Below are 24960 nucleotides of genomic sequence, written 5' to 3' on the forward strand. Positions count from 1 at the left end.
TGCCCTGGACACCATATGTGAATTGATTGCCCCCCATCTATCTTCAGAGCTCGTACTGTTAGGTGACCTAAACTGGGACATGCTTAACACCCCGGCAGTCCTACAATCTAAGCTAAATGCCCTCAATCTCACACAAATGATCAATGAACCTACCAGGTACAACCCCAAAATCCGTAAACATGGGCACCCTCATAGATATCATCCTGACCAACCTGCCCTCTAAATACACCTCTGCTGTCTTCAATCAGGATCTCAGCGATCACTGTCTCATTGCCTGCGTCCGTAATGGGTCTGCGGTCAAACGACCACCCCTCATCACTGTCAAACGCTCCCTAAAACACTTCAGCAAGCAGGCCTTTCTAATCGACCTGGCCCGGGTATCCTGGAAGGATATTGACCTCATTCTGTCAGTAGAGGATGCCTGATTATTCTTTAAAAGTGCTTTCCTCACCATCTCAAATAAGCATGCCCCATTCCAAAAATGTGGAACCAGGAACAGATATAGCCCTTGGTTCACTCCAGACCTGACTGCCCTTGACCAGCACAAAAACATCCTGTGGCGTACTGCATTAACATCGAATAGCCCCTGCGATATGCAACTTTTCAGGGAGGTTAGGAACCAATATACACAGGCAGTTAGGAAAGCAAAGGCTAGCTTTTTCAAAAAGAAATTTGCATCCTGAAGCACAAACTCCAAAGAGTTCTGGGACACTGTAAAGTCCATGGAGAATAAGAGCACCTCCTCCCAGCTGCCCACTGCACTGAGGCTAGGAAACACTGTCACCACCGATAAATCCACGATAATTGAGAATTTCAATAACCATTTTTCTACAGCTGGCCTTGCTTTCCACCTGGCTACCCCTACCCCGGTCAACAGCTCCGCACCCCCCACAGCAACTTGCCCAAGCCTCCCCATTTCTCCTTCACCCAAATCCAGATAGCTGATGTTCTGAAAGAGCTTCAAAATCTGGACCCCTACAAATCAGCTGGGCTAGACAATCTGGACCCTTTCTTTCTAAAATGATCCGCCGCAATTGTTGCAACCCCCATTACCAGCCTGTTCAACCTCTCTTTCGATTCGTCTGAGATCCCCAAAGATTGGAAAGCTGCCGCGGTCATCCCCCTCTTCAAAAGGGGAGACACTCTAGACCCAAACTGTTACAGACCTATATCTATCCTACCCTGCCTTTCTAAGGTCTTTGAAAGTCAAGTTATTAACAAACAGATCACCGACCATTTTGAATCCCACCGTACTTTCTCCGCTATGCAATCTGGTTTCCGAGCTAGTCATGGGTACACCTCAGCCACGCTCAAGGTCCTAAACGATATCATAACCGCCATCGATAAAAGACAATACTGTGCAGCCGTATTCATCGACCTGGCCAAGGCTTTCGACTCTGTCAATCACCACATTCTTATCGGCAGACTCGCCTGGTTCACCAACTACTTCTCAGACAGAGTTCAGTGTGTCAAATCGGAGGGCCTGTTGTCCGGACCTCTGGCAGTCTCTATGGGGGTGCCACAGGGTTCAATTCTCAGGCCAAATCTTTTCTCTGTATATATCAATGATGTCACTCTTGCTGCTGGTGATTCTCTGATCCACCTCTATGCAGACGACACCATTCTGTATACTTCTGGCCCTTCTTTGGACACTGTGTTAACTAACCTCCTGACGAGCTTCAATGCCATAAAACTAAATGCATGCTCCTCAACCAATCGCTGCCCGCACCTGCCCGCCCGTCCAGCATCACTACTCTGGACGGTTCTGACTTAGAATATGTGGACAACTACAAATACCTAGGTGCCTGGTTAGACTGTAAACTCTCCTTCCAGACTCACATTAAGCATCTCCAATCCAAAATTAAATCTAGAATCGGCTTCCTATTTCTCAACAAAGCATCCTTCAATCATGTCAAACATACCCACGTAAAACTGACTATCCTACCAATCTTTGACTTTAGCGATGTAATTTACAAAATAGCCTCTAACACTCTACTCAGCAAATTGGATGCAGTCTATCACAGTGCCATCCGTTTTGTCACCAAAGCCCGATATACTACCCACCACTTCGACCTGTATGCTCTCGTTGGCTGGCCCTCACTTCATATTCGTCGCCAAACCCACTGGCTCCAGGTCATCTATAAATCTTTGCTAGGTAAAGCCCCACCTTATCTCAGCTCACTGCTCACCATAGCAGCACCCACCCGTAGCACGTGCTCCAGCAAGTATATTTCACTGGTCACCCCTAAAGCCAATTCCTGGTTTGGCCGCCTTTCCTTCCAGTTCTCTGCTGCCAATGACTGGAACGAATTGCAAAAATCACTGAAGCTGGAGACTCATATCTCCCTCACTAACTTTAAGCATCAGCTGTCAGAGCAGCTTACAGATCATTGAACCTGTACGTAGCCCATCTGTAAATAGCCCATCCAACTACCTCATCCCCATATTGTTATTTATTTATGCTCCTTTGCACCCCAATATCTCTACTTGCACATTCATATTCTGCACATCTATCACTCCCGTATTTAATTGCTAAATTGCAATTATTTCACCACTACGGCCTATTTATTGCCTTACCTCCCTAATCTTACCTCATTTGCACACACTGTATATAGACTTTTCTATTGTGTTATTGACTGTACGTTTGTTTATTCCATGTGTAACTCTGTTGTTGTGTTGTTGTTTGTGTCGCACTGCTTTGCTTTATCTTGGCCAGGTCGCAGTTGTAAATGAGAACTTGTTCTCAAGTGGCCTACCTGGTTAAATAAAGGTTAAAAAAAAAATAACAAAAATAAAAGCCATGTGGTAACTAGCATCTGAATTTGCATTGAGGGTATTGGGGATGGGTGTCTCATGGAATGTGGGGTTGGTTGTCACATTCAACTCTATTATAATAAATTGGCATTGGTTGTGGGCAATTCCATGGTAAACAAATGATGGTAACAGAATGACATTATGGTTCCCTAATCTGTACTATACAGAAATGCATAATTACGAATGTAATTCTCTTCATGGTGATACATCCTGAAAAGGTACACAAGGTAGAAACATTTAGAATCCTCCTTTGCATGTTTGGGTATTATTCTACACACTGGCTATTACTCTAATGAGCTCTGCCCCAAAACAATACCAGATTTGATTGGTCCAGCCGGAACCAAATCTGTACCAATCATAGACGTCTATGTATCACAGGTATGGACATCACAGTACAGCAAAGTAAAGCATCATAGAGCACAGCACATTACAGTACAGTACAGTACAGTAGAGTACAGTACAGTACAGTAGAGTTCAGTACAGTAGAGTTCAGTACAGTCAATTATATTGTACTCTACTCTAGTGTGCTCTACTCTACTGTACTATACTGTTTTCTAAGACCCCTTTTCCATCTGTTTCCATCCGTTTGACCTGAAATCAAAAGCCATTGCTTATTCCTATTTTTTAAGACGGAAAATGGTTGAAAAATGCCTTAGTATGCCTTAGTAAATAAAATCAAATATATAGTCTTGACTCTTAGCTCATTTGACACCAAATGTTATGTACTCCTATGTTAGTGCTCATGGGGCCTTTTACATGGAAATACCCTTGTCACAATCCAACCCATTGTAACCATATTGTTCAGGGACACTGCCACTGCTAGGATACAACAAATCCTAAGGTCCTTTGTGCTTCTGCTATAAAAAGCTCCCTGAATTTCCTCTTTTTCTGTCACACGCATGTGCAAACACACACATACACACAGACAAATTTACTCAAAAGGTCATGTTAATATCAAGGCATAAAATGCTGAATTTTGTTAGGAATATGGTTGAATCAAAAGGCTATTTCTAAGACTGTATACTATATTGTTAATTTCCTATTACAACAGGAAGAAGTTACTAGCAAACACTGACAACCAACCCAACGATGAGTCTGGTTGTCACAAGTGGACCGAGTGTGTTTGATGGCTTATAACGCCATGTAGGGTTGGGCAGTATACCGTATTTTATGATATTCCGGTATTGATGCAGGGACCGGTTTGGCTTTTTACTTTACCTTCTATACCGGTATTTGAATGTTTGGTTTGTTAAATGTGATACGCCTTGTGTAATGTCAAATGTTATAGTTCACTTCGCTACTTGAGTCATCTCTCTCCGTGCCACTTTCCACGCAGACCTAGCCACTCTCCGTCACTCAAGGAGCGCACTTGATGATCCTCAACCACGAGACACTTGCGTTCAGTCTGCGTGGTCAATGCAGCACATGCAACAATGCTGTTTTTACTTTTCTTCTTAATATATATATGCACTAGTGTTCTATAGTGACACTGTTAGTTTGTGTTTCTTACATCAGCAAACAGCTAGTTTATCTTTTCTTAGCAAGTTGCCATAAATCTTGAGACGCTAATTGTTAGCCGCTAACGCAAAAATCTAGCTAGCTAGCTAATAAATGAACTGAGTAAGAGCAAACGTAGCTAGCTAATACAGCCTGACAATACCAGTGATGGTGTAGATCTAAATCAGCATGTTGTTTGTGCAACAGTATCTTCTAAATCAAACAGGAATATGCAAAGCAAGAATATGTTAGCTACATAAAGTAGCTAAGAGAAAACATGCAATATAGCCAAAGCCTATAGGGTCCCCTAGGAAACACGTATAAACACTTAGTTCCTACCCTGTCACAATAACTCCTCCCTGCCATTTTAATTCGTTGTCATCTCAAACAACACTTTATTCAAAGTGTCCACTATTCTATTCGAACTATATAATTACAATAGTTGTTATATTTCCACGATTCCAACAGTTTTGCTCTAATTCGCAAGTCAAATCGCAATCGCAACGTTTGGTTAAAAATAAATCCTAGATTATTTGCCCATATCCTGCAGCCCTACGTGACAGTGTGGAAATTATCTCAATTTAGCAGTGGTGTAAAGTACTTAAGTAAAAATACTTTCAAGTACTACTTAAGTCGTTTTTTTTTGTATCTGTACTTTACTATTTTTATTTTTGACAACTTTTACTTTTACTTCACTACATTCCTAAAGAAAATACTGTACTTTTTACTCCATACATTTTCCCTGACACCTAAAAGTACTCGTTACATTTTGAATGCTTAGCAGGACAGGAAAATGGTCCAATTCACACTTGCCAAGAGAACATCCCATGTCATCTACTGCCTCTGATCTGGAGGACTCACTAAACACAAAGACTTTGTTTGTAAATTATATCTGAGTGTTCCCCTGGCTATCCGTAAATTAAAAAAATAAGACAATGGTACCATCTGGTATGCTTAATATAAGGAAATTATTTATACTTACTTTTGATATTTAAGTACATTTTATCAATTACATTTACTTTGATACTTAAGTATATTTAAAACCAAATACTTTTAGACTTTTACTCAAGTAGTATTTTACTGGGTGACTTTCACTTTTACTTTAGTCATTTTCTATTAACGTATCTTTACTTTTACTCAAGTATGACAATTGGGTATTTTTTCCACCACTACAATTGAGCGCAGGAAATGCAGAAATGATAAAAGTGCTGAAATTTGTTTTGGTTGAAGTTGAATTGAACAGTAAAAAACAATCAGAATGAAGACTCACTGAAATCATTTAGAATGTAAACTCAGCAAAAAAAGAAACGTCCTCTCACTGTCAACTGCATTTATTTTCAGCAAACTTAACATGTGTAAATATATAACATAACAAGATTCAAAAACTGAGACATAAACTGAACAAGTTCCACAGACATGTGACTAACATAAATTGGATAATGTGTCCCTGAACAAAGGGGGATCAAAATCAAAAGTAGCAGTCAGTATCTGGTGTGGCCACCAGCTGCATTAAGTACTGCAGTGCATCTCCTCCTCATGGACTGCACCAGATTTGCCAGTTCTTGCTGTGAGATGTTACCCCTCTCTTCCACCATGGCACCTGCAAGTTCCCAGACATTTCTGGGGGGAATGGCCCTAGCCCTCACCCTCCGATCCAACAGGTCCCAGACGTGCTCAATGGGATTGAGATCCCGGGCTCTTCGCTGGCCATGGCAGAACACTGACATTCCTGTCTTGCAGGAAATCACGCACAGAACGAGCAGTATGGCTGGTGGCATTGTCATGCTGGAGGATCATGTCAGGATGAGCCTGCAGGAAGGGTACCACATGAGGGAGGAGGATGTCTTCCCTGTAACACACAGCGTTGAGCTTGCCTGCAATGACAACAAGCTCAGTCTGATGATGCTGTGACACACCACCCCAGACCATGATGGACCCTCCACCTCCAAATCGATCCCGCTCCAGAGTACAGGCCTCGGTGTAACACTCATTCCTTCGACGAGAAACGCGAATCTGACCGTCACCCCTGGTGAGACAAAACCGTGACTCGTCAGTGAAGAGCCCTTTTTGTCAGTCCTGTCTGGTCCAGCGACGGTGGGTTTGTGCCCATAGGCGACGTTGTTGCCAGTGATGTCTGGTGAGGACCTGCCTTACAACAGGCCTACAAGCCCTGAGTCCAGCCTCTCTCAGCCTATTGCAGACAGTCTGAGCACTGATGGAGGGATTGTGCATTCCTGGTGTAACTCAGGCAGATGTTGTTGCCATCCTGCTCCTGTCCCGCAGGTGTGATGTTCGGATGTACCGATCCTGTGCAGGTGTTGTTACACGTGGTCTGCCAGTGCGAGGACGATCAGCTATCCGTCCTGTCTCCCTGTAGCGCTGTCTTAGGCGTCTCACAGTACGGACATTGCAATTTATTGCCCTGGCCACATCTGCAGTCCTCATGCCTCCTCGCAGCATGCCTAAGGCACATTCACGCAGAGCAGGGATCCTGGGCATCTTTCTATTGGTGTTTTTCAGAGTCAGTAGAAAGGCGTCTTTAGTGTCCTAAGTTTTCATAACTATGACCTTAATTGCCTACCAAAGCTGTTAGTGTCTTAACGACCGTTCCACAGGTGCATGTTCATAAATTGTTTATGGTTCATTGAACAAGCATGGGAAACAGTGTTTAAACCCTTTACAATGAAGATCTGTGAAGTTATTTGGATTTTTACGAATTATCTTTGAAAGACAGGGTCCTGAAAAGGGGACGTTTCTTTTTTTGCTGAGTTTATGTGTTGCCACCGTAGGATCACTCACTACTCATTAAGCAAATGTAGAATTTTTATTATTCAAAAACTAAAAATACCGTCAAATACCGTCATACCGTCCAATTTAAAAAAAATACTGTGATATAATATTTTGACCATATCGCCCAGCCCTAACACCATGTTGGAATAAGATGTGAGGATAAAAAATGTCCCTATTTCAAACCAATACCTTGGTCTGTCTATTAATACTGAAAAAAGCCTGGTAAGATATACTGGTGCTGAGAAATAAAAAGTGTGACAACCAACCCCGGTCTACCCTACTTATTTTACTTAGCAGCAGCAACTTCACACTGAGTTCACCTCATTCAACTCAACTGAGTAACAAAACATACAGTACCAGTCAAAAGTTTGGACTCACCTACTCATATTTTAGATTCTTCAAAGTAGCCAACCTTTGCCTTGATGAGAGCTTTGCACACTCTTGGCATTCTCTCAACCAGCTTCATGTCCCTGCAATGCATTTCAATGAACAGGTGTGACTTGTTGAAAGTGGAATTTCTTTCCTGTGTTTCTGCCAATCGGTTGTGTTGTGACAAGGTAGGGGTGTTATACAGAAGATAGCCCTATTTGGTAAAAGACCAAGTCCATATTATGGCAAAAACAGTTCAAATAAGCAAAGAGAAACAACAGTCCATCATTACTTTAAGACATGAAGATCAGTCAATCCGGAGCATTTCAAGAACTTTGAAAGTTTCTTCAAGTGCAGTCTCAAAAACCATCAAGCCCTATGATGAAACTGGCTCTCATGAGGACCGCCACAGGAAAGAAAGACCCAGAGTTACCTCTGCTGCAGAGAATAAATTAATTAGAGTTAACTGCACCTCAGATTGCAGCCCCAAAAAATGCTTCACACAGTTCAAGTAACAGACACATCTCAACATCAACTGTTCAGAGGAGACTGTGTGAATCCGGCCTTCATGGTTGAATTGCTGCAAAGAAGCCACTACTAAAGGACAAAGGGTGGCTACTTTGAAGAATCTGAAGTATAAAATATATTTGTATTTGTTTAACAATTTTTTGGTTACTAAATGATTCCATATGTGTTATTTCATAGTTTTGATGTCTTCACTATTATTCTACAATGTAGAAAATAGCAAAAATAAAGAAAAACCCTTGAATGAATAGGTGTGTCCAAACCTTTGACTGGTACTGTATGCATTGTAGAAATGCTACTAGTATACCTAGAAAGCATTCTACAACATTTTTCAAGAACAGTCATCTAGCCTAATCTAAAAATAGGATAGTAATTACACTAACAAATACATTTTTAGGAATGCAGTGTAACATTGCAATTTTTAAACATGCAACCAAACAAGTGTTATTCACTGTAAATATTCAGTCCTTACTCGCAAAGCACTGTAGCTCAATTACTTTTTCCTGGGATGCTGAAGCAGAAAATACAGGAGAATATTTGAGACACTCAACCAATTCCAAACAACTAACTAACCAACTAGCCGAGTACATCTGATGTACTGCCCCCTCAACCCAGTCACACATAAACACACAGCGTGCATGCGCACACACTTAAGGATGGCCCACTCGCCTCAGAGCGCACTTAGCAATTGGATATGCTGCTCAGGATAAACCATTATAAGCTGTGAAACCCAGGTGGAAGTAGGTCAGAGGCTGTCAAAGAGATAGAGAAAGCAACACCTCTTACCCAGACCCTCAGTCAGAATCCCTGCTGAGTACTACCCTCAATGCAATGTAACAAGGGACAGTAGGGATTTAATAATATATAGTCTGTGTAGAGGGATTCTCCTAAAGATCTTTGATAGATATGATTCAGACTACATACTGAACAGCCAAAGAGGAAGAGTCCACATATCTAGACACAACATCATTATGCAAATGACTAGGATACAGCTCCGTAACAAATATCATCCCTTAATATAAAGTATATCATGAATATATCTTATCTATTTACAAAGCCCCTCTCACTAGTGTAATGAGAGGCATCTGTGAAATCCTCGGTGATATCAACTTGACTGTTTCCTACTCTCATTTGCCAATAGGTAAGACACACACACACACAAGCACAAACACCAGCTCTGAGTCATTCCTGCTAGTTCCAGACGGTGTTGTCTGACTTTAAATTGTCCTTTGACAACCTGATCCCCAACCAGCCCATTGAGGGTGGCAGGTGGCAGTGGTCTGGGAGCATGGGTAGCTACCCACACCGACCATGTCCACATACCACCACACACCAAACACACAAACCAACACACACACCACACACACGCACAAGGAGGGTGAACTCTTTAAACCGACAGAGAGTGTGTTGACCCTACCATGTGTCAAGTGAGCATCTAGGTCAGGGGTCGGCAACAGACGGCCTGCGAGTGATTTTTTGTGGGGGGGAATTTTAGGTAAAAATAGACTAACATCACCAGGAATTCAGCCCCAAAATTTTGTAATTTAGGAAATCTGTTCCCAAGCATTTCTGTGAATAGAAAAAGAGCTGTGATCGCATCTCAATGTAATCAAGGTATACAATTATTGTTATTTTCAAAAACAACCTCTTTTTGTGCTTAGTTGTGGTCAATTTTCAGTGTATAAATTATTATAATTATGTTCCAGCCTCCAACCATCCACTCTGACAAAAATCGTCCCGCGGCTGAATCTATTTGCATACCCCTCCTCTAGGCTATCTGGCAAAGGATTGAGGCCACTGCTGACAATGGGAGTTCTAGTATGGTCCAGTTACCCTCTGATACACATGATTTCCCAAACAAACACAACTTCAATTGACCTTATTTAGGGCTGTGGCGGTCACAAAATTTCATCAGCCGGTGATTGTCAAGCAAATAACTGTCGGTCTCACGGTAATTGACAGTTAATTTAGCATTTCCTGGCTTCCACACATAGCCTTCAAGCCACTGATGCAGACCTTTGTAACATCTACATTTTAAAAAGTTGAATAAATCCATGTAATATAGCCTACACCTTCACAATAAATCCCTCATTTATTTTAGACAGGTCTAAAGAAACAGGATTATAAGAAAATGTAGTCTATTTCAGAAGAACAGAATAGCATAGTCTGAGTTGTCCTTATGTTAGGTCCTGATCTGGCTATGCCATATGGCTGTGGGCTACACTAGTTCATTTAGTAGACAAGATTTGGTTAGAATTCCGTGACATTATTTTATAGTTTGAAGAATACAATTCAACAAGGCTGAATAAAATAGAAAGGATATTTTCTCCAAATGATTTGAGGGAGTGAGCACATGAAGATATTCTGTTTGGAGCGGTTAACAAAGAAATAGGTACTCCTATATGCTTAATTTAGAGTTATTAATGTAACTTTCATTGTTCTACAAACGTTGGGCTATATGTTTTGATTTTTAATACATTATAAGGCTGCATGATGCGACTCTAATGATGATTTGAAAAAAGTAGCTTGAAAGGCATGAGCTCTGCTTTGTTTTCTTTGCGCAGGCTGAACACACATCATCAGTCTCTCATTCACAATTTGACAAGCAATTGATAATGCCTCAAATTTCCCGGCGGCATCCCCTTTGCGTGGCCGTAATGCACCCTAAAAAAAATCCATGCCTTTTGCTGTTGTTCCCTTCTCCCTGAGGGCTGCCAGCTCCGGAGCTGGTTTCTGGTTTCCTCTCTCTGCATTGTTGGGAATGGCCCATAAGTGAGCATTTCACTGTTATTCTACACCTGTAGTTATGAAGCATGTGACAAATACATTTGATTTGATTTAAGGAATATATCAAATATCCTTGATGAATGGGAGTAAACAAAATATATGAATAGTACTTTTCAGGTCAGAACTGTTAGACTAACATGATTTCAGTAAATACTTTCAGACATTGGCACAAGTTGAGAGGTGAACCATCAGTGAACCTTCGCTGGTGTAGTACATTGAATTGTACATACCGGTTGTCTAAATAAAGCTTTCTTTGATTTACAACAGGAATAATAGAGCCTTACAAGGAGCTATGTGAAGTGTAAAGCTTCCATCAGATCGTATCATTATAAGGCCTCAGTGAGAGGGCAGTGAACCGTGGTACTCCTCTGTATCCATTCACAATGTATGTCAACAAGAAAGTTGGAGTGAGAGAGAGAGAGACGGGTGGGGAGTGAGAGAGAGAGAGTGGGTGGGTGAGTGAGTGAGAGAGCGAGATAGAGAGGGGAGAGAGAGAGCGAAGGAGTGAGAGAGAGCGAGACAGAGGGATTGAGAGGGAAAGCCGAGGGAGGGGAGTTAGAGAGAGAGCGAGAGGGGAAGTGAGAGAGAGAGAGGGAGTGAGAGATGGAAACTGAAAGACTACCTCAGTTTCTCTCTCATACATGCACAAACACACAGCAGGGTCTCACTCTCTTTCCTACTAGCTCTTACGCCGCTCTCACACACATGCACAAAATCGCTCATAGCTAATATTAACCTAGGAGTCACATGCAGAGCCATGGGGAAAGAAATAAAAAATATAGTCAATGAACCTTTTTCACTGCATCCAAAATACTTCGCACCCGCATCCAAGTCTCCAAAATAGATGTTTCCACTTGCTAAGGGGCAAGGCCTCTTCAGTTCGGTGAGGAAACCTTACGTTGAAACAGATGGCTGTATTATGTATATTTTTCTTAGGAACTAATTAGTAATTTTCCACTTTTCTACACTTTCCAATAGTGAGGCAGAGACAATTTTTATTAATGTAGGAGGAAAGAAGTAGATGCTCAACCAATGTGAGTAGAGGTGCAACTTAATAATGTGTAGACAGGAAAAGGCGCAATGCTCACTCACCCATTAAAAAGTCATCCTTTTATTAGACAAGTTTAAAAGAATCTGAAGAAGGTCATTGAAGGCCGAAACGTCCTGGTGAGCGAGCGTTACGCCTTTTGCTGTCCTATTAATGTAATAGGGGAATTCTGATACTACAATCTGATATAGATGCGAATAGGTCCATTATCTTTCTCACTGGATGTATTGAGAAAGGTTCATTGACTATATATTTTATTTCTTTCTCCATGGCTCTGCATGTGTCCTTCTCCACCTGTAAGTGTGAACACGTTTTCAGCTGCTTGTCATCTCTCCTGTGTGGCGAAGAGGACTTTCGAAGAGACCAGGGTTAACCAGGACAAATGTCAAATGAATGTGTTGCGGCAGAAGTATGTTTCACTAAAACTGAAGCCATTGATAACGGTAATCCGGTAAAGACATCATATTTCAATGTATCTAATCCAAAGAGGAACAGAATAATTAAGATTGATTATAAGCAGTTCCTTCCCACTGGGCACACCATGTCATTTCAACATGGAAGTTTGGGTAATATTTTCTCGACATGTTGACGTTAATGAGATTTCAACCTTTATTCACCAACTCAAAAATACAACAAGAAGAAGTTTGTTGAATTCCGAATGTGTTATCACTATGCTTTCAACCATCTAAAAGCACAACCAAATTCCAGCGGAAAAACAACATATGATTTTGGGTTTAGTTGTCATCTAAATGTGTTATCTGCACTTTCAACTATATAAAAAAAGGTTAAACAGGAATACAATGTCAGATATTTTGTATTTATACAACAACTTAATGTGTTATCACTGTGCTTCATCAAATAGCAGAGCCAAATGACCTGGATTGTAGTTGAGATTACATTAAAGTACATAGTATAAGTGATAAATGCAGTTCAAGATTCTGCACAGATTATTATAGTAATTGTGAAGATCTCCACAGACCTGCAACCCTTGCATGCTATCTTGAACTTCCACGCTTTCTATGATTACATAAGAAGGCAAGTATAGTTACAGGAGGCTAACTTCAAAATGTGGCCATGGATGTGTTATTAATTTTAAGGTTGAATAAATACTGTTGCATTAGTTTGTAAGATAGCCTTATCTTTAGGCTATTTCCAGTATTACAAAAAAGATTATTGAAATATGTTTGGTTGACAACGCAGAATAATTTCATCTGAGCCACTGGATGAATTAATGGGGGCCGCAGGTAGCCTAGCGGTTAAGAGCGTTGGGCCAGAACAGAAAAGTCACAGGTTTTAATCCCCGAGCCGACAAGGTGAAAAATCTGCCGATGTGCCCTTGAGCAAAGCACTTAACCCTAATTGCTCCTGTAAGTCAATCTGGATAAGAGTGTCTGATAAATGACTAAAATGTAAATGTTCATCCTTTTCTTTAACTTTTATTTTTGGTTTAGTTGGAGACATGAAACAAACATATAATTTGTTAACTTGTCGACAAGTTAATAGGCAATTGACTGTATTGCTAAAGTGATATTGAATTGTATTTGGTTGTCAACAAATTCCAGTATGTCTACAAATTATGTTGTATTCATGTCTCCATCTCAACCAAGAATCAAAGTTAAAGAATACGATTAACTCAGTGACACAGATGAAACAATCCAAGCAGAAGGTACATTTCCTTCAAATATTGATATTTGGTTGCGTTGACAACCAAACACAATTCAATATCCAGTTTGTCTACAAATTAATAATTGATATGTTGGATTCACGTCTCCATCTCAACCAAAAATCAAATTTAAAGAATAGGACTACATCTAATCTAATCAAACTTTAAATGCACTTTATAAAGTTTGATTTGATTGAAGTCCTATGCTTTAACTTTCATTGTTGGTTGAGATGGAGACGTGAATGCAACGTATTAATGATTAACTTGAAGATTCCATTTGAAGTCAACCATCCATTTGAAATCAACCAAAGCTTGAAACCCTAGGCTTATATGTATTGTCTATTTTTAGTTGAACCCTGGGTTGAATTGAAACAATATCTGTTGATGACTTTGCAAATGCTATATAGGCATAAATAGTATTATTGATGATATACACTACATTACCAAAAGTATGTGGACACCTTTTCGTCAAACATCTCATTCCAAAATCATGGGCAATAATATGTAGTTTGTCCCCCATTTGCTGCTATAACAGCCTCCAATCTTCTGGGAAGGCTTTCCGCTAGATGTTGGAACATTGCTGTTGGGACTTGCTTCCATTCAGCCACAAGAGCATTAGTGAGGTCGGGGACTGATGTTGGGCGATTAGGCCTGCCTCACAGTTGGCATTCCAATACATCCCAAAGGTGTTCAATGGGGATGAGGTCAGAACTCTGTGCAGACCAGTCAAGTTCTTCCACACTGATCTCAACAACCCATTTCTGTATGGACCTCACATTGTGCACGGGGGCATTGTCATGCTGAAACAGGAAAGGGCCTTCCCCAAACTGTTGCCACAAAGTTGAAAGCACAGAATAGTCTAGAATGCCATTATGTTACTGGAAATAAGGGGCCTAGGCCCCTTCACTGGAACTAAGGGGCCTAGCGCAAACCATGAAAAACAGCCCCAGACCATTATCCCTCCTCCACCAAACTTTACAGCTGGCACTATGCATTCAGACAGGTAGCATTCTCCTGGCATCCGCCAAACCCAGATTCGTTCTTTGGACTGTCAGATGGTAGAGCATGATTCATCACTCCAGAGGATACGTTTCCACTGTTCCAGAGTCCAATGGTGGCAAGCTTTACACCACTCCAGCCGACACTTGGCATTGCGCATGGTGATCTTAGCCTTGTGTCCAGATGCTCAGCCATGGAAACCCATTTCATGAAGCTCCCGACGAACAATTCTTGTGCTGACCCTGAAGTTCCTTCCAGAGGCAGTTTGGAAATTTGACAAACTGACTTGTTGGAAAGATGGCATCCTATGACGGTGCCACGTTGAAAGTTTTTCAGTAAGGCCATTCTACTGCCAATGTTTGTCTATGGAGATTGCATGGCTGAGCGCTCGACTTTATACACCTGTCAGCAACTTTGTGGCTGAAATAGCCAAATCCTCTAATTTGAAGTGATTTCCACATACTTTTGTATATGTATTTGCTCTGTTAAACCTACCCTTTGGAATGACTTTGATAGTAACAGTGAATATATTTAGTTATTGTAACGCCCTGGCCATAGAGAGGGGTTTTTGTTCTTTATTTTGGTTAGGCCAGGGTGTTACATTGGGTGGGCCATCTATGTGCATTTTTCTATGTTGGTTTGTTTAATTGATTTTGGCCGTGTGGCTTCCAATCAGGCACAGCTGTAGAGCGTTGTTGCTGATTGGGAGTCACACATAAGGAGCATGTTTTTCCTTTGGGTTTTGTGGGTAATTGTTTTCTGTTGAGTCTTTTGCACCTGACAGGACTGTTTGGCTGTCAGTTTTCTCATTTTGTTTTGTGTAGTGTTCTTTAGTAAATTAAAATAATGATGAACACTAACTCCGCTGCACCTTGGTCTACTCTCTCTCACGACAGCCGTTACAGTTGTTAAGAGGTCTCTTAATAATCATTCTCACAATAGCACATTGGTAGTAGTCAGTGACAAATATAAAAGCTAAGCAGGGCTTGGTTAAAACCCTGGATGGGAGAACAAATGAATAGCTGTAGATCAACTCTCCATGAATCTTGTTCTGGAGGCAGCTCTGCAGAGTGGTCACTAGCTGGCACAGTAATAAAATCTGATTCTAACCTTAAATTAAGACCAAAAAGCTAATGTTTGTTTTCATGAATTTTGACAATATAGCCTTAGCAGCTGGCCTATCTAAGAAGAAATCACTCAGTTCTGCCTCCAGAACAAGACTCATGATAATAAATGTCAACCTGCATCCCATTCAGTAGTGCAGCATGGTATGTGGATCTACTTACAGTTTTGGAACTGCACAAAGTCAGGGCTCTATAGTGCAACCATTTTTTTGTATTTTACCTCCTTTTTCTCCCCAATTTCAATCTTGTCTCATCACTGCAACGGGCTCGGGAGGCGAAGGTCAAGTCATACGTCCTCCGAAACATGACCCATCTAACCTCGCTTCTTAACACCCACCCACTTAACCCAGAAGGCAGCTGCACCAATGTGTCAGAGGAAACACTGTTCAACTGATGAACGAGGTCAGCCTGCAGGCGCCCAGCCTGCCACAAGGAATCAGTAGAGCGCGATCAGCCAAGTAAAGCTCCCCCTAGCCAAACCCTCCCCTAACCCAGACGATGCTAAGCCAATTGTGCGCCGCCCTATGGGACTCCCGATCACAGCCGGTTTGAACCCTGCGTCGATAGTGACGCTCCTAGCACTGTGATGCAGTGCTTTAGACCGCTGAGCCACTCAGGAGGCCCCCAGTGTGACCATTTGACTCGTGTATATGTGCCTAAATATATATCTGTGAGACCTAGAATTTCTATTTAGTAGCACCCGTGCGCCCAGAAAAATTAAGGATTCTAGCTTTAACTAAAATATTTGTGTGTGCCTACATTTTTCCCTTTAGGCGCACAGTGCTCCTGGTGTGTCAGTTGAGGGATTTGTAACACTTCCTGTGACCAATGTCAGAGCAAATCAACTGACACCATACAAATGTTTCCCTGAGTTTTTGGGGCCACAAAGCCAGATTGATGATCAGACATCCAGGGAACCAAAGCCTAACATCCACACGCACACACAGGAGTGGCCTCGGTTTCTGCAGACACTGCACTAATAAAGTTATCAAAACAATCATAAAATTATATAATGTACATAACTGAAGTCCTTAAATGGAATCATAAATTTTTTCTATTATTTATTTATATATTTTTTGACTCTGTATTGTTGGGAACGGCTCGTAAGCAAGCATTTCACGGTAGAGTCTACACCTGTTATATTCGGCGCATGTGACAAATACAATTTGATTTGATTTCACTTCTAGACCTCAGCTGATTCTAGTAATATATGGTGTGGCTGTTGAACAAGTTGAGGATAATAAATTACTTGGCGTTACCTTGATTGTAAACTGTCATGGTCAAAAATGTATATATTCAATGGTTGTAAAGGCGGGGAGAGGTCTGTCCATAATAAAGAGATGCTCAAATGAACAGCAAACCTGGTTTCAAAAACAGATAAAGAAACATCTCACAGCACAACGGCTCTCCCCTATTTGACCTAGACAGTTTGTGTGTACGTATTGATATGTAGGCTACATGTGCCTTTTTATTTATTTTATTTTATTGATGTAGTTCTGTCTATTAATATTCTGTATTATGTCATGTTTCATGCTTTGTGTGGACACCAGGAAGAGTAGCTGAAGCTTTTGCAACAGCTAATGGGGATCCTAATAAAATACCAATTACCAAACTTCATAAAAGGATGATAAAAATATATAAATGCTTCGTAGTGTGCATTGAGGTAAGGTCAAAGTTCAGAAATGCTTGTTTACAGTTATTGCTTATAACAATGTTTTACATTCAGTTGACAAGCACATGATGTAAGCAGAGAACTTATATGTTCTAAGAGGTGTGACACAGCTTGTAAAGATGTGTGACTGAATTATCCAGAACAATGAACAGAGAATGTGGCATGATTGTTCCATATATTACTGCATAAGTGCACATACCTGGCATGGCCATTTAGAAAGGAATGTTGTACATCCCGGGTACACTGTATGTTTACCTTGTGTAGACATTCTCAACATATAACCACTTTTGTTGTTGCTTTACACTTTCATATTATTCCATCTCTCGAATGGCTCTCATATGGGCTCTTTCAGAGACGTCCAGGTGATACTATGCAGGGGACTGTACCTGTTCAGGTTAGATGGCGTCCATGCCTTTCTGGGTGTGTTGGTAGTAAGACTTCCTGTCTCTGACGTGGTGCTGTCTCCGTCAAACCTTCCCACACTGTTACTCTCCTCTGACCGAGAGGTGCTGGGAGGACCCCCCAGTCTCTCCTGCAGCCGGGACTATAATGACACATTACTCCCTGAAATGTCCTCTTACCGTACATGACACAGCACTATACGATGCTCGATTACTATGCTATCAAACATAATATTGGAGATGTTTGGTTTGTTCTGTATAACCACCAAAGGCATGTGACTTATTTGGGGAATTTCCAACCAATACTTACCCCACACCAGCGTGTGGCCAGTGTTTATGTTAATGTCAGCTCTAATGGTATAGTTTCCATCAGGAGTGTGACACTAAAGACTTGGGGCGAGCAGAATAAACAACCTCTGCATTATCAAGACAGTTGCTTTTTTTACCTTTATTTAACTAGGCAAGTCAGTTAAGAACACATTTTTATTTTCAATGATGGCCTAGGAACAGTGGGTTAACTGCCTTGTTCAGGGGCAGAATGACAGATTTTTACCTTGTCAGCTCAGGGATTCAATCTTGCAACCTTTTGGTTACTAGTCCAACACTCTAACCACTAGGCTACCTGCCGCCCCTTTGTGAGTTGCATAGCCATTGTTATGTAAATGGGAGCTGAAAAGTACCAGTGGTCTGGCCTTGGCCCTAAGTCAGAGCAGGTCCACTGAGGCCATGGCCCTGTGAGACACTGGAGCTGGGCCGTGGAGGTGGAAACACAAAAGGCTGAGCCTTTATGGTAAAACACTGGGGTAAGTTTCAGGTGGAAATATGCCATAATACTGTATGATATTATCTATTGTTGCAAAGTGAACAGAGTTCACTGGGGTGGGATGATGCATAATGAAACCCATCACCTGTCTTCACAGGGGTCAGGGGAAGCAGGATATCCTGTCATTTCTTAAAGATAACAGCATTTGAAGGGTTAAGTTCAGAGTCAGGGCTATTGTTAATTTAGTGAAAACATTATGAACCTCTGTAAGCCTATCCTCAGACAGTACAAATCACTGTGGAGAAAGGAATTCATTATCATGTCTCACCTCAAAATGGGACAGGGCTGCGAGGGGTGGGGGTGGTGATGGGGTGTCCTGGCTAGGAGGGGTGTGTGGAAGGTCCAGGGGACAGATAAAGACAACCGAATGATGTCTCAGGAGGTGGAGCAACAGAGCATTACACACACTCTGCTCTTCCAGCATCCTAGGCCCTGATGGAACACTGTACAGAGAGAGGGAGACCAAACGTCAATGAAAATGTGTTATCAGAGGAGATGAAGACCTCGTTTTTACAGCGATTGTATGCCATTTACAACTATTTCATTCACACCATTAGTGTAAAATGAGATTTGCTTCTCCATTCAATTCAATGTCAATACTAAAAACCAGAGCCGGCCATATTTGGTTGGGGGCCCCCCACCTCACAGGCAAAACATTTGATTGGCCCCCCTCTTGACGGTGGAGATTTAAAAAAATATGTTTTAAAGTACATTTCTTGCAATTCTATACATTTTGCCATGGGGAGTAGAGAAAATCTTGCCGCTTTAAAGCAAACTTTCTGCAATTCTACACATTTTGACATGGTGCAGAGAGAAAACATTTTTTTTACAGCACATTTCATGCAATTCTACCAATTTTGCAGTGTGGTGGAGAGAAATGTGTGCAGTTTTAAAGCTAATTTCCTGTAGTTCTACACATTTTCCAAGATGTATGCCATGTTAATGATATCTGAGTGAGAGTCACTAACAAAAGCAATGGGGCCCCCTGCATGCCCGGTCGGTATTCTGCCATGATTACTACACAGAACAAAAATATAAACGCAAAGTGTTGGTCCCATGTTTCATGAGATGAAAGATCACAGAAATGTTCCATATGCACAAAAACAGCATTTCTCTCAAATTCTGTGACGTTGGGGTTACGAAATAGGCAGGCATAAGCTACGGACAACGAACACAATTGCATTTATCGATGGCAATTTTAATGCAGAGATACCGTGATGAGATCCTGAGGCCCATTGTCGTGCCATTCATCCGCTGCTATCACCTCATGTTTCAGCATGATAATGCATGGCCCCATGTCGCAAGGATCTGTTTACAATTCCTGGAAGCTGAAAATGTCCCAATTCTTCCATGGCCTGCAAACTCACCAGACATGTCATTCATTGAGCATGTTTGGGATGCACTGCATCAATGTGTACGACAGCATGTTCCAGTTCCCGCCAATATCAAACAACTTTGTACAGCCATTGAAGGGAAGTGGGACACCATTCCACAGGCCACAATCAACAGCCTGATCAACTCTATGCGAAGGAGTTTTGTTGCGCTGCATGAGGCACCAGATACTAACTGGTTTTCTGACCTACACCCCTACCTTTTCTACTTAAGGGTTCCCCCTAGTGAAATTCAACATGTAGTGCAGTTTGCCATGGAACGTAAAATAGTGTTGAGTACTTGTTGGGTAAAACTAAGTGGAAAATGAAAATCAACACATTTCAGACTAAGAAATTCTAAAAGCAATGTGGATTATCTTGTAAAGCCAAATATCTTTTAACAAGGATTACTGAACACTTGACCCGGTTCCAAAGTTTTCACCGTGAGCTTTCAATTCCAAAAAACAAATCCTTTCAACAGCCTCCACTTGTCCTACATTTTAGAGATCTGATTAGCTCATCCAACCTTTCCAGAAGGAAGGAACTTGAATGCCGGGCAGGAACATTCCAGCAGCATACCCCCCTGCTGGCTTGCCTCTGAAGCTAAGCAGGGTCAGTCCTTGGATGGGAGACCAGATGTTGCTGGAAGTGGTGTTAGAAGGTCAGTATGGAGCTCTCTTCCCTCTAATCTTAAGATAAATGCCCAAGGGCAGTGATGGAGACATAATCTAATTCCTAACTCTCCAGCGGATGTGTGGTGAGTGTTCTAGTGCAGATTGGTTGCTATGCGTAACCCAAGTGGGTGCTACACATTGCTGTTGTATGTGGTAAGCTTCCCTAAACTGCTTTGGGTGTCTAGAAAAGTGCTACAGTGCTTTCAGAAAGTATTCATACCCCTTGACTTATTCCATGTTGTGTTACAGCCTGAATTCAAAATGGATTAAATAGATTTTTTTCTACACACAAAAAACAATAATGACAAAGGGAAAACATGTTTCTAGATTTTGTTAGCAAATGTATATAAAATTAAATACAGAAATATCTCATTATATAAGAATGCAATACCTTGTAGAAGCACTTTTGGCATTGGTTACAGATGTGTCTTTCTGGGTAAATCTCTAAGAGCTTTGCACACCTGGATTGTACAATATTTGCACATTATTATTTTAAAAATTCTTCAAGCTTTGTCAAACTGGTTGTTTATCATTGCTAGACAACCATTTTTCAGGTCTTGCCATAGATTTTCAAGTAGATTTCAGTCAAAACAGTAACTCGGCCACTCAGGAATATTCACGGTCTTCTTGGAAAGCAACTCCAGTGTAGATTTGTCCTTGTGTTTTAGGTTATTGTCCTGCTGAAAGGTGAATTAATCTCCCAGTGTCTGGTGGCAAACAGACTGAATCAGGTTTTCCTCTAGGATTATGCCATTCCGTTTATTTTTTATCCTGAAAAACTCCTCGGTTCTTAACGATTAAAAGCATACCCATAACACAATGCAGCCAGCACTATGCTTGAAAAAATGGAGAGTGGTACTCAGTAATGTGTTGTAATGAATTTGCCCCCTAACGTAACACTCAGAACAAAAATGTAGTTGCTTTGCCACATTTTTTGCAGTATTACTTTAGGTGCAAGTTCCTCTCCAGCAACTGAGTTAGGAAGGACGCCTGTATCTTTGCAGTGACTGGGTGTATTGATACTCCATCCAAAGTGAAATTAATAACTTCACCTTGCTCAAAGGGACCTTAAATGTCTGCTTTTTTATTTTTTACCCATCTACCAATAGGTGCCCTTCTTCGCGAGGCATTGGAAAACCTCCCTGGTCTTTGTAGTTGAATCTGTGTTTGAAATTCACTGCTCGACTGAGGGACCTTACAGATAATTGTATGTGTGGGGTACAGAGATGAGGTAGTCATTCAAAAATCATGTTAAACACTTATTGTGTCCATGCAACTTATTATGTGACTTGTCAAGCAAATGTTTACTCCTGAACTTATTTAGACTTGCCATAACAAAGGGGTTGAATATTTGTTGACTCAAGACATTTCAGTTTTTCCTTGTTCATTTGTAAAAATGTAGAAATTGTGTATAAGCCAGTGACAAAAAATCCCAATTTAATCTATTTTAAATTCAGGCTTTAACACAACAAAATGTGGAAAAAGTCAAGGGGTGTGAATACTTTCTGAAGGCACTGTATATACAGTAAGTCCAATCAATCAATTTACCTGGAAACATTCTCTTTTTACGTCTTTTTGTTTTTCTTAGAATGTTTTTGCTGTTACCATCTGTTTGTATGTTTTTTGGGGAGCTCAGGTCCAGCAGAACCGTAGGGGAGAGTAGGTTATGTTGAGCCAAAGGGTTAGTTGAGCCACCCCTTGTTTCTAGGAAACCATCCACAAAATGAATCATGTGATCAAAGATTTACGAAGAGGTCATCATTTCATGGTGTCTGTGAAGGAAAAACCACATGGAAAAAGTGGTAAGCAAGTTAGATCCAAAAAAACTGATTTTCAAAGTGAAATTAATTTATTGTTATAGGTTTCATGATGCTTGTATCTAAACCAAAGTAAATTGTTTTAAGATTGTTTTATACATCAGTTGGGGTCTCTATAGGATACAATATGAGGTTCTAAACCTAGCATGAAAGTGCATCCTTGTAGCTGTGTGGGCTAATATATTCAAAATATCTGCATTAGAGTAAGTTGAGCCAATGGCCTATACAAATGATGATGACATTTTGTCAGTTTTATGCCTAGTATTTTTGCAATGTGTCATACATATGAACTCAAGTGCATTTTTATTGTTACAAGAGCAGACATCATCATGCCCCGTGTATACAAACGTAAAACAAGCAGGGGTCTAGCCTTCCTTGAGGTTCTTGAGAGAGCAGCCAAGGAAGTGAGAGAAGGGAAGAAGTCCATTGGAGCAGCAGCAAGGATGAATAAATAGACTGAATGACACTGATATGTACATTGACAAAAAAGAAAACCAACATGGACCTGTGTGAAAGAGAGGATACAATAGAGTAGCAGAGGAACACAAGGTCTTATCTGAAGACACGGAGTCTGAGCTTGCTAAACATATAAACAACTTCAAGGACCAGTTTCATGGGCTTAGTAGCCTTAAATGCAGAGAACTTTCCGACAAATTGGCACATCCCTGTCCCTGACAACTGGTCAAGAAGGGCAAGGGTAAGTGATATTGAACAGAGAGATCTATATCTGAATGTAGGCAAACATTTAAGAGATACAAGATACCACATTCCATTAATTAAACATTAACCTACAAGCACCATCACCCACTGTCACAGGACACCATCACCCACTTACCCCAAGGCGGCTCAACTTATCCTGTCCCTATGCTCAACTTACCTCATACCCGGGTAAGTTGTTCCAAGAGACCACTTTTTTTGGACAAGCTATGTTTTCTAAACTTTTATGTTTACATTAATTCTGATTATCTCAACATCTTGAAATATATACAGATACCTTTGTTAGAAGAATACTATATTTCCCTTGACGTAGAGACGTAAAAAAAATTGCTAAACTTACCCCACTCTCCCTACTGAATGGCACAACTTTAGAATAAACGGAGGGAAGAGAATGTGAAACATTGGGGTGTATAGAGTTTGTTTGTGCGAGGCCGAAGCAGGTACAGATCATGACTTTAATGTCATGCCAGTGACATAACAGATGTATAAGCAACAAAAGACGCATGTTGGGTGAGCGCAAAGGGGGTGGTACCAGCCCTTTTGAAAGGGCCAGATTACAGCGTGATAGTTAAAGAGGAGGTAAGCCAAGAACATGAGGTACAAGCACATGTGCCAAGTATGGGGGACAAGAGGGTTTTTAAACCCTGAGTGTGTGACTGGAAAATGTGAAAGTATGGGGGGGTGAAGCGGTGGGCCGCTAAATGGGAATACCCTTGTGACAGCTGCTGCTGCTTTTCTTTCTATCTTTCTCCTTCTCTCTCTCTCTCTCTTTTCTGCCTTTTCTTACCAGTCTTGCCCTGGCGGGCTGACAGCGCAGGACGTCCGGACCGGGACTTCATACTCCTCCTATCGCCTTCCTACTTCAATCTGTTGTCATTTTCTCTTGCATCCAAAAATGTATAACAAACTCTGCAGGCCAGACACTTCACTCTTATTTCCAGTACTCAGACAGACGTAGGAGAGGAGGGAGAGGAGAGTGGGGGGATAGGGGGGTGCTGACTGCCATAACAGTTGCAGCCAAATACTGTATACTGGCACCATTGCACTTGTCTTAAACAATTCTCTGTTTCTTCTAAAATAATTGGAAATTGAACACGTTGTTATTGGATTGTCAACACTGCAGAACCTATTTTTTTTCCGGGGGGGGGGCTTAAGTTTACAATGTTAATGAAGAAAATTCTAACAAATGGCAATGACAAAATTATTGCCACCCTGGAGCTAATACTTAGTTAAACAGCCTTTGGCAATGATAAAAAATACATGTAAAAAAAATGTGCTTGCTGCACCTTTCTACTGGCAGTTTGGCCAACTCTTCAGATGTAAACTGCTTAAATTCTTCAATGTTGTGTGGTGTCTTCCACCAACTACTGTTTCCAGATTTCGTCATAGGTTTTTGATGGGATCTGGACTCATCAATCTGTTATTGAACCTCTCCTATGTTTGATTGTAGGGAGGGTGTTATTTTGATTGAATGTTTAATTTGGTAATCTGTAAATTTATCACTGATCTGTACTGCCAAAAAGCACTAGTTTTGTTTAATTGGTCCACAGAACATTTCCCCAGGATTTAATGCTTGTTTAGGTGGGTTTTTGCTTCTTGTGTCTCAGCAGTGGGGTTGTCCTATGTTTACCAATGACCAAATTAAGCATTCAAAGAAAAGAACAATCAAACAATCAAACACGGGGGAGGTTTGATAATGCTGTGGGGTTGCTTTGCTCCCTCTGGCACTGGGGGCCTTGAACGTGCAAGACATCATGAAATTATGGTAGCAGGTGTTTTGGAGTGCAGTGTTCAACTCAGTGTCCAAAAACTGGGCCTCTGCTGAAGGTTGTTAGTCTTTCAGCAGGGCAACAACCCAAACACACATAAA

General features: G+C 41.1%; 1 protein-coding gene across 1 annotated transcript in view; it reads right to left on the bottom strand.

Moving 5' to 3' along the window:
• LOC106577150 (protein FAM13A) overlaps positions 1-24960 on the bottom strand; it is a 74427-nt gene that overhangs the window by 43838 nt on the left and 5629 nt on the right. Inside the window, exons 5-6 of the mRNA XM_082964814.1 lie at positions 18781-18955; positions 17675-17832 (exon numbers count right to left, since the gene is read on the bottom strand). Of these exons, the coding sequence (XP_082820940.1) occupies positions 17675-17832; positions 18781-18955 (333 nt within the window). The remainder of the gene's footprint in view (positions 1-17674; positions 17833-18780; positions 18956-24960) is intronic.

This window comes from Salmo salar, chromosome 18 (genome assembly GCF_965601325.2).
Source record: "Salmo salar chromosome 18, fSalSal1, whole genome shotgun sequence".
In the NCBI taxonomy this organism is placed as follows: Eukaryota; Metazoa; Chordata; class Actinopteri; order Salmoniformes; family Salmonidae; genus Salmo; species Salmo salar.